This window comes from Halyomorpha halys, unplaced genomic scaffold, assembly GCF_000696795.3.
Source record: "Halyomorpha halys isolate HHAL.00 unplaced genomic scaffold, Hhal_1.1 Scaffold684.1, whole genome shotgun sequence".
NCBI classification, from domain to species: Eukaryota; Metazoa; Arthropoda; class Insecta; order Hemiptera; family Pentatomidae; genus Halyomorpha; species Halyomorpha halys.
Window position 1 is genome coordinate 533117 of NW_027109538.1, and position 14004 is coordinate 547120.

At 30.0% G+C, this 14004-nt stretch overlaps 1 protein-coding gene across 1 annotated transcript in view; it reads right to left on the reverse strand.

Annotated features, from left to right (window-relative positions):
- Nucleotides 1-144: 144 nt before the first annotated feature.
- LOC106685349 (1,5-anhydro-D-fructose reductase) overlaps nt 145-14004 on the reverse strand; it is a 21133-nt gene continuing 7273 nt past the window's right edge. The window contains exons 2-6 of the mRNA XM_014427953.3: nt 13163-13330; nt 8727-8930; nt 6091-6347; nt 462-615; nt 145-380 (exon numbers count right to left, since the gene is read on the reverse strand). Coding sequence (XP_014283439.1) covers nt 234-380; nt 462-615; nt 6091-6347; nt 8727-8930; nt 13163-13330 — 930 coding nt within the window. The 3' untranslated portion in view covers nt 145-233. The remainder of the gene's footprint in view (nt 381-461; nt 616-6090; nt 6348-8726; nt 8931-13162; nt 13331-14004) is intronic.

Here is a 14004-nt window from a genome sequence, read left to right on the forward strand (position 1 = left end):
TGTTTATATTATATTTTATAATGATTTAATTTAATTTCATAAATAAAAGGCTATTTTCATTTCATTTATCTGATATAAACGGTATTCATGGGGTAGTTTCATAACAATTTTAAAGGAAATAAAAGGTACATGAAGAACAATTGATTAAAAAGTAACGAATTTTAATTTTTATGAACATAAATAGAATATAGCATAAGCAATATTAAAAGATTTTTCTAAATAAAAGTAATTGCCTAGGTTCGTGAAGAAAAAGCATATTCAGGATGCCTTGCCATGAACTTGGCACGACCCCCGCGGCCAACAAACGTTCTTCCGGCTTCTCCACGGTCTAAAGCATTTATCTTTTCGAATTCTTCTTTTGTCAATTCAAAATCGAATACCTTTTAACAGAAAAAAAATTCATGTTAATGATATCATTAGATGAAAATAAAATTTTTAGTTGTGTCTATAAGGTTACTTACATCAAAATTTTGTTTAATCCTTCCCGGATTAGTGCTTTTAGGAATAACAGCTACTCCATATTCGATCATGTACCTCAGGAGGACTTGAGAAGGTTGCTTTTCATACTTCTCTGCAATTTCTTTGATTACAGGATCTTCCAAAGGAAATACAAGTCTATAAACATTTATTTGTCATGATTAAATATAATATACCATGCTATTTATGAAAAAATAAATTTAATTTAAGACACTTTTGGAAGATTATTAATTAACTGTTTGTTATTTATTGTAAGATCTTGGTCAAGAAAGATTGAACAGCAGAAAATAAATGTTTATTTATTAGTAATTTTACTCAAGAAATGAACAAATAATTTTTTCTACAATTTCTGTACCTATTTTAACCACCACACGGTGCATCTTCCCACAAAAGAGTACTTGTCAATATAGAAAAAAAATTAAATAATGTTAATATGATTGTCGGACAATTCAGAAACCCAATCGATCATATATTTTTTAATTTAACATATTTTATATCTTCTCATCATCCGTTCCTTTCTTACTATAGATTATTTCAAGTAAACCATAATGGTTCCTATTCATCCCTCTATTTTCAATCCGTTGGTGTTCCTCAAGGTAGTATTCTCGGTTCCATTCTCTACACCGTCTATACAGCTGACATCCCAACAACTCCTAACACTATCCTTACCACGTATGCTGATGACACATGTGTGCTCACAGTTAGTAATAACCCTTTGATAGCATCCCAAACTCTCCAGTCCCATATCACAATCCTCGAAGAATGGTGTCAAAATTGGAGGATAAAAATAAATCCCAACAAATCACATTTACTCTTCGTCGTAAACCTGCCGACTGCCCTACAGTATACTTTAATAATGTGGCTCTTACCCCTGCAGAATAGATTCGTTGTCTTGGACTACATCTTGACAAACGACTAACCTGGAATCCTCACACAAGACTGAAGAGACAGGAAACTGCACGCAGATTCCGACTATTACAGCATTTACTAGACAAACGGTCTAAACTTCCAATTCATTACAAAGACTGATCTACATGACAATAATAAGGCCCATCTGGACATACGGAGTTGAGCTTCGGGGCTCCACTAAACCTTCGAATTCCTCTCGTATCCAATCTTTACAATCCAAAATCCTTCGTAAAATCCTCAATACTCCTTATTTTGTTATTAATAAAACCATCCATAAAGATCTAAATGTTCCTAATGTAACTGATCTAGCCCGAACCCGATATTATTCCTTCCATAATAAACTCCCTAACCACCCAAACCCACTAGTTTTTAACCTTGCTTCCTCTTCCATTACTGGGAATCCTCCGAGGCGCCTGAAAAGAAGATGGCCTCGTGACCTCATATTGTAAACTGTTTTTAGAGTTCTACTACTGGGTAGTATCTCTACATCCTGTATCATATCATTATGTCATTATGATCAAATTTACTTGTATTTTTTTTTTATACAGTTGTAAATATCAATAAAAAAAAAAAAAAAAAGATAGTTTAAACAACAGATTTAAAATATGTGTTTTAACAGAAATGAAAACGCTAGCCGCCATAATAGTTTCAAATGCGATGTCATTTAGGCATAAACAAACAACATTGATTTTGTTATTCACCCTTTTTAGCTGTTTTATTAATAACGTTTAAAATTATAACGTTTTTTTGCTTCAAAAATCATGGAATAAGGTTTCATGAAAGCAGAAAATACAAATTTGCTTAGATCGATGCTTTTATGTTAGGGAAATATTTTGCAACAAACCCAGATTTCCATTCTGCAGAGTTTAAAAATATCAAAACATCTGTGTACATTTTCTTAATTGCAGTTTATTTTCTAAAAATACGATATGTATTGCTGATGCTCGGTTTTCAAACATTTTTCCTAATCCTGTCCTTGTTTATAGTTGTGTGTTAAACAATAAGAACACAGAGCTTATTATTACTTATCTGCAGGGGAATTTTATGGCGACGATACTATTATTTTGTATCAAACATATACTACAAGAGCCGGGAAGAAAAAAAGGCAGTTAGTTCACCCAAATTTTTTATTACTTTAATGAAAACTATGTATAATTACTAGTCAAAACTGATGAGTCTGCCAAGTATATGTAAGGAGAATAAAAAATGGAGGCTGTTTCAAAATCTTGAAAAAAATTGATTTTTCATTCGGAGCTCTATATCTTAAAAACTACCAACAACACTAAAAAATCTAAAAGAACATTATTTAAATAAGAGTAAATTTACTGAAATATTAGCCCTAAAAGAGCTATTTACGTCCAAGTAGCACTGTTACTATAACTGTCGAGGTATAGCTTTTTAAAAAGTAACATTTCTTAAAAATGTACTGAAAGATTAGTAGTTAGTTAATTTATTTTGAGAAATCTATATCTCCGGAACTATGTGACTTATAGATATCTATTAGCACTCAAATTAAAGCTAGTTTAATGTACTATAAAGTAGTTTACGACCTTTACCTTCATAGCAGTTGTAGTTTTCATGATATTTCCTAAAATAAATTGATTTAGAGTGTTTGGACACTAAGTTTGATTTATAAAAAAATTATCAAAAACCATAGAATGTACAGTTGTCTGTTAGCACTCAAATTAATACTTATTAAATTTACTATAATAAAATAGTTTATCTTAGTTGAAGTAGTAGTTTTTATGGTATTTGACAAAATAAATTCACAAACATTTAATTTCAAGTTGTTCGTATAAAATGTTTGATGTGTGAATAAATATATCTCTAGACCCATAAGATGCACAAATGTCTGCCAGCACTAAAAATAAAGGAAATTGAACTTGATACAAAGTAATTTATGACACTTAACTTCGTAGGGGTAGTAGTTTTTATGATATTCACATATGAATATAAATTTGGCAAATGAAAATTTTCCGAATAACTATAAATCAATTGATTTTAGTAAATTTCATGAAAACTACTACTCCTACGAAAATAAATGTCATAAACTACTTTATAGCTCAAACTAGCTTTAATTTGAGTGCTAACAGACATCTGTACGTCAAATATTTTTTTGAGATATACATTTTTCAAAATAAATTCACTAACTACTGATATTTCAGTACGTTCTTTACAGCATTTTTATGAAATGTTGCTTTTTTAAAATGCTATATCTCGGGTTCAATAACTATTACGTAATTAGCTCTATTAGGGCTTATATTTTAGAAAATTCACTCTACTTAAAATGATGTTCCCTTAGATTTTCTATTGTTGTTGTTAGTTTTAAAGATATAGACCTCCGAATGAAAAAATAGTTTTTTTTATCGTTTTGAAACTCCCGCCATTTTTTATTCCCCCTACCTATACTTGGCAGGCTCGTTAATTTTGACTTGTAATTATACATACTATTCATAAAAGTAATAAAAAAGTGGGGTGAAACAACTGCTTTTTTTTCCTCTTGGGCTCTTGTACTAATTAATATAAGACATATTTCCGACTGAAAGGAAAAATCACTACGTTTTTTTACTTTAAGTAATCTTTCAAAATAAATATAACCTCTAATGAACTAGTGTACAATGTGTATCTTGCATTATACTTACATCAAAGTCTTTTCAAAAAGATAATTTATTATCTAGATTTAATAACAATTTTGGTTGCATTTCAACCAGCTTTAACCGAATGTTTCTAGTCTTGACGCCTTTTGGCAGTTGGATAAACAACTTTTATGGAGTCGTTGTAGTATTATTTTTTTAATTAGATAGTGCACAAGAGCAATAAGGAATATAACTCATAATAGACAATTGCTTAGATAAAAAAGAAAAATAAAAAAATGAAATAATAATCCTAGAAAGTAGATAAACATAGCATATATTTATGTCAATATGTATGTATGTATATGCCAAAACAGCATCGAAAAAAAAATTAATGTGAATTTAGAGACTAAATAGCGATTTTCTATAATAAAAAGAAAATTTATCATTATCAGTTAGTGGTATAAGGTACTTTCCAAAAAAACCGTAAAATATCGTTAAATATCGAGATACTTTATAAATTTAACTAGGAATGTATAAATCTACGACTTGACATATTTATTGTACTATTTTAAACTAAATCATCAACGAAAATTAAAATAATTTGTTGTTGAAATAGTTGAAAGTAATAACATAACAATTGGAGAAGATGATTGGGGAGGGGGGAGAGGTACAGTCAGCAAAAAGAACATAAATAAACTAAGTTTAAATTTAGCTAGGATCTCCTGCTAAACGCCTTGATGAAGACCTGAAACTCAGGTCAAAACGTGGGCATTAATAAATAATTTATTGTTCATTTATGTTCTTTTTGTTTACCGCAGCCCCCGACCATCTTCTCCAATTATTAATCTATGGTCAACTATCTACACATCAATAATATAACAATAATTGTATAAATTAATTAATAATTAGGTTAAATGACTATTAAGACATGGGAAGAATAGACAACAACTTTTTAGAGATTAATAGGATTCATTGATTAAAATTGTCCTCGATAATGACTAGGATGGCCAAAACGTTGAATATGTAAAATGAATTAATAAAGAATGTTAAGCCTAAATGGGTATGTTTTATTTTAAAATAAAATATAAAAATATGTTTTATTTTAAAATAAAATATAAAAATATAGGAATTAACCATCCTTAACAGATTTAATTATTAATTATTCCATGTTTCTTTACATAGATTCATTTAAGTGTTATTATTATGGATTATGGTAGAATTAGTGATAACAGAACTATTCTATGGAATGTTGAATATTCTAAAACCATTCCAAATTTTGCTAATAGATGTTGAAAACTTAAAATTTAAATCAATTTACACAATTTTGATCCTTTTTTTTTCCTCTCAACTTTTATTCTTTAAAATTCTCCACCGTTTCGGCCATCAGCCCATTCTCAAGGATACAACCTACAACAATTTTTTTTTGTTTTTATATAACAATTACATTATTTCCTTTAGCTACACACTGATTTCTTTGGTCATACTTCAATATTGATGTCACAAAAAACCCAAAATTGCAGGCTAATTGCTCTTGTCACATCTTTAAGATAAATTAATCAAAACTTTTTTACAAAACACTTTCCCTTCTTTCATTTATATTTACAACTTAAAAACAGAACCTACCTTCAACAGGTTAGGATCTCATTTTAAATCTAGTATATCAATTTATTACAAAAAAATTATGTAAGTAAGAAATCTATTTAAAAACAAAATTTTATGAAGTGATTATGATATTATTTAAATGATTAATTTATTTTAAAGATGTGACAAGGGCAATTAGCCTGCAATTTTGGGTTTTTTAAAAAGCAATAACATCAATGTTGAAGGTATGGCCAAAGAAATCAGTGTGTAGTTGAAGGAAATAATGTAATTATTATTTAAAAACAAAAAAAAATTTTGTAGGTTTTATCCTTGAGAATGGCCTGATGGCCGAAACGTTGGAGAATTTTAAAGAATAAAAGTTGCGAGAAAAAAAGGATCAAAATTGCGTAAATTGATAATAACCTAAACCACTCTCAAACAATCATATATAAAAACTAATTAATTAAAATTTAAACAGAAATAATAACTTGACTTATTTAATAATCTAACTATATGTTAAAAATACATATTAATAGTAATTTTTCACCCTTCAGTAGACTCTCCTCTTTTCTCTCTTTCTGCCTTTCGCCCTGGAGAGCCGATAGGAGCATAGGCGCATACAGTCACACCATTCTCTTTGCAGAAAGACACCAACTCTTTCTGTTGCAGGTAGATATGTAATTCCACTTGAAGGTTTGCAGGTGGAATACGACAGTTATCGAGAATTCTTTTGATTTGTTTTTGGTTAAAGTTGGATAAGCCGATGCTTTTAGCCCTCCCAGCATCAACTTGTGCTTCCATGCCCTAAAAGTCATTTCTGATGCATTTATCAATGTTATTAATTTTAAATTTAATTCAATGATAATTTTTTTTAATAATATTGCAACTACTTCTTAATTTCTATGTCTATTTTGAAAATCATTAGATGTGGTAAGTTATATTTTAAAATTATTAATTTTGGGAGGGGGTACTTCTATTTTTGTCCTTGGACAGAGAAGGAATCAGATATGTCTGAGTAATGTAATTCTCATAGAATAGAAGACATGGTTCGCTTCTCGGCCGATTGTTTCATTATGGTTGAGATATGCCAACCCGACAAAGCTGCCAGAGAGGCACTCACGCTCCCTGGCCGAGGGCGCCATGGGGGGGTCATGGGGGGCGCCATGGGGGGGTACCCCATCATAACTCAGTACACCCCTTAAATTACAAATATTAGAAAAATGGCAGGCCAAGTGGGATGAAAGCTCTTCGAGTAAATTAAAAGAAATAAAACTATCCGTAAAACCATGGTCAACATCCTACCGCAACAGCCGCAGGGAGGAAGTTGCTCAAACCCGGTTGAGAATAGGTCATACTCTCCTCACCTGATCAGAAAACTGCCACCTCCAACGTGCAAATATTGTCAGTCCATTCTTGTGATTATACATATTTTTGAAGAATGTACTCACTATAATAATAAACACGATAGGACAGACTCCAAATTGATCAGAAGCTCTCACAGATGAGGAAGCTAAAATTACATTAGTGTTTGAATTTTTAAAAGTACATCGCCTTCTTTATAAATTATAACTCCTCTTCCATGTTTATTTATTTATTTTATTTTTTTATATTTATTATTATTTTTTTTTACTTTTACCATGCCATAGGCGTTGATGACCAGAGGGTTTTACGCCTTTAAGCAACAACGCCAACTGTATTAAGGTGTCTTATTTATAACTTCAGGTCGTTCTTTTATTTGTATTATTAAATTAGCAAGGCATGTCTGGTGTTATCAAAAACAGTATGTAAAATTATTTTAACTTGTTCAGACTTATACCAGTTGAATATTATTTTATATTTGCTATGGTATAATTCTCACTCTGTTTTATTTTTAACTTCGAATTTTATTACATGTAGTTGTTTGTCTCCATAATCAATACTTTTAAAATTTTAAATATTTTATAGGAAAGAAAAACTGTTTTTAGATATGTTATTATTTATTATGATCATATTATTTTTATTTTAATTTTTTTTTTTCATTTTGTATAGGACATGTTAGTTTATTTAATTTTGTAGTAAATTTTTATTTTATTATTGATTGTTTCCTCGTTAGTTACGTATTTTTAGTATAAATCTTTGTTTAATAATGGTTTACTACTATTTATGGATTACTACTATTACTAATATTCTGATAAATAGTTATTTTTATATATAAATAGTTTTGGTTTAGTTGCTTCTATGTATATCTATCAAAAAGAAAACTAGTCGACTTTATCATGGATTTTAAATTAACCAATTTCATCATTTAGAAGTAACTGAGTACACAACATTGTTCAAAGTAGTCAAGATGGCGGTACCATTCTGAAGTCGGTAGAAATCGTTACCATTTTGAGCAGATTAACATATTTTCAATTTTTTTTATTTGTCTGACACGATTTTATTCACAGTAAATTTAAGATAAATGAAAAGAAGAGAAACCAAGAAATAATCTACATCGGTAATCACTGAAAGTAAGTCAAAACCGTTGTGCTACAATCGATGTTTCGATAGATTATAGAAGGTGGGTAACTAGACAAAGGAAGAGTGAATGGCGGGAGAGTGGACGTGTCCTGAAAGCAGGAGGTCCTCACCAATCTTTGTCTAAGAAGAGTCTTAAGGAAGATTGATTAGTTTGCTCTAAGTATGATTTAAGTAGATTTGTAATGTTAAGTGTCATTGTGTACTCATTGTCTGGAACTCGCACTGAGGTAGAGTATATAATTTAAAATAAATTCTCATATTTAGTTAATATTTAAACCTTGTTTTCTTCAAAGCTATATTTTAGATCTGAGAATTATAAACACAGTATCTCCAATGGCTGAATACAGGAGACACTTCTGGGTCCACCCAAGCTTATAAAGTGGGTATCCTTATTGGGTCAAAATCTGGCAGCCGCAAGTGATTCTTACTAAATCACCTCCTTGCACGACCGTTCGTCTAGTATCAGTACTTCCTTACAAAGCACTTCATCTCTGACCCTTCATCGGTTGTAGCGGTATAGATTTAAAATCTTTAGCTGTTTTTTTTTTTATTAATTATTAATTATTAACATTATAAGTAAATATTTTTCATGTTTTATTATGTAATTACAAACATTTAATCAAATTTGAAAAATAAATCATGTATTATGTAACAGACATTTCTACAATATATTTTTAAACCTACTTTCCATAGCTCCACATGATTGGTATTCATGTCCAGTAATATTTCTCCTTTCTCATCCGTTGGGAAAGTTTGATCGAAACCTTTATTCTGAAGTCCTACGGGGCTGTGGATCAAATATAAATCCACATAATCAAGCTGCAATGCTTCCAGAGATTTTTTCAGAAAAGATTCGACATCTTCACGTCTATTTCCATGACCTGGTAACTGCAAAAAATATTAATTTTATGTACAGGGTGTTTCAGAGTTTAGTGGCCAAACTGAAAATATAAGTTAAGGACCTCAAAACAAGAAAAAAATTTCCTCTGAAGGTATGTCCGCAAACGCTTTGTTTAGGAGATATTCCACCTAAAGATTTTCATTTATATATTTAGTTTATATGAAATAAATAAAACCTATTTATTTGTTCTAACTACTTTATTAATTAAACATTAAATTCATATTAAATGTTGTTCAAGGTACCACTATTTCAATGCGGACAAGATCTAACTAATATTTAAGAAACACAAGAGTGTACATTGATTGACTGAGTTTAATCATTTTTATTTTAATGTGAAGAATCGATTCTACCGGCCGATGTTATCGAAACGTTTCTGTCACACCACAGGTATTTACGCCATAAATATATCGTTTTAGTTGATACTTATCGTTTTTGAATTAGGTTTTCACTCACATTTTACGAAACTTGGATATTTCGACTTAGATGACCCCAAAACGTGTTACGTCAAAAACTCCAATTCGGAATAGATAAGTTACCAAACAATTTTAAATAATTGTAGGAAGACACCCGGACTATCTTCCTACTATCTACTTCATACTGTTAACTATCTTCTTCCAATTTTAAAAACAATCTTTCTATTTTTATTAATCTTATTTTCTCATCTGTGTTTAAAATTTGTATTTTTAATTGGGTAAGAAAACATTTTTTTGTTACTGTATGGCATGACAATATAATTTCTTTATTATAGACTTAGCATATATCATATATCATTAATAGAAATATGTGCATTTTCACACATGCCTACATTTTTTTGCAGTTGTATAAAGATAGAAACAATCTTAAGCCAAATAAAATGGCCTATTGCTTAAGTCAACAAAAAAAAATTATTCATTTGGTCTTTCTTTTCTTTCAGTTAAATTTTCTCCCTTCGATTTAATTAGATCGATAACTTTAAAAAATCGCAAGAATTTTAGAAATGGTAAGCGAATCGATATTTGTAAATTTTTTTTTACTCTTTCTAAACCTGGTTTCGATGAGCATTGTTACAGGTTCGGAATATTTCTTCAACAACAGCTGTGGCAGAACGATACCTATGTGTTATTGTTTCACAAGATTCAATTGTCCTTCTTCGCAAGTAATTAAGATGATTGACCTTGCATAGACTTTTTGTTTAATGTCACCCCAAACAAAAAATCCAGTGGTGTCAGGTCTCGAGAGCGTGCATGCCAAGCCACTGTTCTTGCTCGACCAATCCATTGATTGGAATAATTAATATTTACCCATTGTCATGGAGCTCTTCTCAGTTGTAGTGGAATATGTTCAATATGGAATATGGTAATCATTGCGGAAAGGATTTTTATGTACATAAATGTGTGGTAATAAATTGTCGAATATTTAAAAAAATATGTATTTATAAATTTTGTATTATTCAACAATATAAATTACTAATTAATTAGTAATTTTATAACTTAAAAAAGTTACATAAATATGTATTTATTATATATTATATGAATAATATTTTAAAGAAATTATGTTAAAATATGTACAAAACATGAGAAAACATAGCTGTTCAATAACAAGATATTAATTAGTAATTTTAATTAAACTGATCGATTAATAATTACTCAGAATGAATTATGAACAAATTATAAATAGAAATAAAGAATAATCCTTATTAAAAAGAAAAAAAAAACTTCAGAAAAATACCTTTGACTTTGACTTAATTCGAGGCATGCTTAAATAATGTTAATAGACAATAAAAAACAATTTAACTCGAAAAAGTCTAAATGCTGACTGGGGAGTGAAACAAGACTAAGAGATGAGAAGGGACCATGGGAAGGGGGAAAACAGAGAAATGGATTGAGGAGTAAGCAAACAAATTCTAGGAAAATGCTTGCTCTTTTTAATTGATTCTGAGAAATTCTCGATGAATTCTGTGTGAAAATTTATTATTGCCACTGCTGTTAATTTGTGTTCAAAGATGAAGATATAGAATTTTACGCGCTATTTATGATAAATCATAAATTTCACTTTTAAGTTTCGTTTGTTCTCTTGCATTTTACGTAGTTGCTGCGAAAAATGTATTTACAATGGAACAGATAATTTAAGGAAATACGTGATTCAGGACAAAATACCTAGAGATATGTTAAAAATAACAAATATTTCTGAAAATATGTGATTTACAACAAAATATGTAAAAAAGGTCAAATATTTAAAAATATGTGAAATAGAAATGGCTTATTTTGGCCATAAATGTCTTGAAACATCTTTAGTTAGTAGGGAATCGCAGATATCATGGTCAGGTAAAAAGTATGTGAAAACATAAAAATCCTATCCCTAGTAATCATTACTAAGAAATTCCAGAAATGTGCCCGCATGAATCGAGGCGGAAAGAAATGTGGGTCTATTAAAATATTGTCTATTATCCACAACCACACATTGCACTGAAACGTGCAGAAAATGATGCACATGAATTGCATGGGGATTTTCCTGAGACCACAGGGGATTATTTTTCTGATTGAAGATAACTCTTCTCGTGAAGGTAGTTTTACCTGTTCAGAGAATGTTTCCTGAAAATTGTGGATTATACATAACTTGATAAGTACCAATCTGAAAAAATGTCTTCTTTGCCGAAAATCATCCGGTAATAAATTTTGTACCCACTGTTAAGGAAGAAGTAAATCTCCTAAACAATTCGTTTGCGGACATAACTTCACTTTGAACAAAATTTAATAAGAATCTTATTGTTTTCATTTAATTATTACAGTAGTTAGAACAAATAAATAGGTTTCATTTATTTCATATAACGTAAATAATTCATAAAAATGAAAATCTTTAGGTGAATATATACTGCTAGATGGATTATCATCAAAATATGGTAATATGGTCGGACTCTTTTCTTCATTTCGTAAAGGGGCGAAATACCATCAGCACGTGGTATCATAGCAAATATTCCAGTTTCTCTAAGGCGGCGAAACGAAAAGCTAAAGATATACTTGTTTAGTAATGTTCTATTCGGAAATCGCCTAGCATATTCACGACGGGTAGTATTAGCATTATGTATTGCAAAAACCGTATACAAACACCATATCGGCATATTTACCATTAATAATAAATTGAAGGCATAATGATGAGTACTCTGCGAAAGCCTCTTACAAATTGATAAATGTTATTGACAGTTCACAATGTTAATCCCAAATAGTATTAATCCTTATGTTGCCAATAGTTTATATACTGTTAGGGATAAAAGGCCATATTTGTATTGTATCAATTCCACCTCCTAAACAAACCGTTTGCGGACATACCTTCATTTTGAATGACATTTAATATGAATGTTAATTATTAAATAAATCAAAAAATGTATCCTTATTAGTCCTAACACTTTTTATTTCAACAGTTCGGGACTGTTTTTATTTTTACAATTTTACTGTTTTACTGTTACTGTTTATATTTATACAATTTTTGATTTATTTAATAAATAATTACCTGTCTCAAGAAATTGAAATAATACATTTAAAATGAATGTTAATGTTTACATTTAATTAATAAAGTAGTTATAACAAATAAATTATTATTCATTTCACATAACGTAAATAATTCATAACAATGAAAATATTTAAGTGTGAATATCTCCTAAACATTGTATTTGTGGACATACTTTCAGAAAGAATATTTTTCTTGCTTTGAGGTCCTTAGTTCATATTTAAAGTTTGGCCATTTAACCCTGAAACACTCGGTATAATATTTTCAATTTTTCGAGGCTGGTATTAATCAAATCGAATCCTTGTTAAGTCTCAACACCCTTTATTATATCAACAGTTCAACGTTTAGGCCATCCTCAAATTTAAATTTACGCATCACATCCAAATTTAAAAATGTTTTTTAGGCTATTCTGCCAGTTTGTGATACTATTCTGTTCATATGATAGTTGATAGTGTATGTTGATCGAAAACTAAAACTTTTAAAGATTAATGAAATTGTGGCAAAATAGGGTAATTTGACTTGTAATTAATCATCTGGGCAAAATAGTCTGCAAAATGTTTTTAAATTTGAATGTGAGGTTTAAATTTATATTTAACATTGTCCTGATGATAGCCACATTGGCCACAAAATTAATATATATTAATTTTCTCAGAACAAATTTAAACCAACATTCAGTTCCTCTAAAACATGAAAAATAAAAGCATGTAAACTATTAAATTCCAGAACTCTTCACTACCTTTGTAACGATGAATAGTTCTTCTCGGGTTATTTTTCCACTGTCAAACAATTTCTTTAATGCTGCTCCAATAGCTGATTCATTTCGATAAACAAATGCAGTATCAATGTGTCTATAACCAACATCAATGGCAGAAGTTAAGGCTGTTTCAATTTCTTCTGGTGTCGACTAAAAAGAGAAAAAATAGAAAAGATATTTTTTTTTATGTTCGGAATTACTCCAATATTATTTATTAATCAAAACTTTTAATTGTATTTAAAATAATAGTGAGCAGGAAAGGCGTATCCAGGATCAAAACTAAGGGGAGCCGGCAAGCCATGATCTTTCAGGTTGTGACATTTGAGCACGGAAAAGTCGAATGAAACCAAATTTGTTTAAGTTAATAATTTATTTATTATCATTTACAACTGTATACAAATATATACAACAAGTAAATTTGCTGAAGGCGACATAGTGACATGATACAAACATGTGGAGAATATACCCACTGATAGAACTCCAATAACATTTCTAGAGGAGAAGATCTCGAGGCCATCTTTTTTTCAGACGCGTAGGTGGATTATTAGGTAATGAAGGAGAGAAGCCAGGTTAGAAACAAGTGAATTTGGGTGGTTGAGAAGTTTATTGTGGAAGGAATGGTATCTGGTTCTAGCCAAATCGGAAACATATGGAACATTGAGGTCCTGATGGATGACTTGATTTGTGACAAAATAAGGAGCATTAAGGATTTTGGACTGCAAGGATTGGATTCGGGAAGAATTTGATGGTTTAGTGGAGCCCCAAAGCTCAACTCCGTATGTCCAGATAGGCCTTATAATAGTCATGTAGATCAGTCTTTTGTA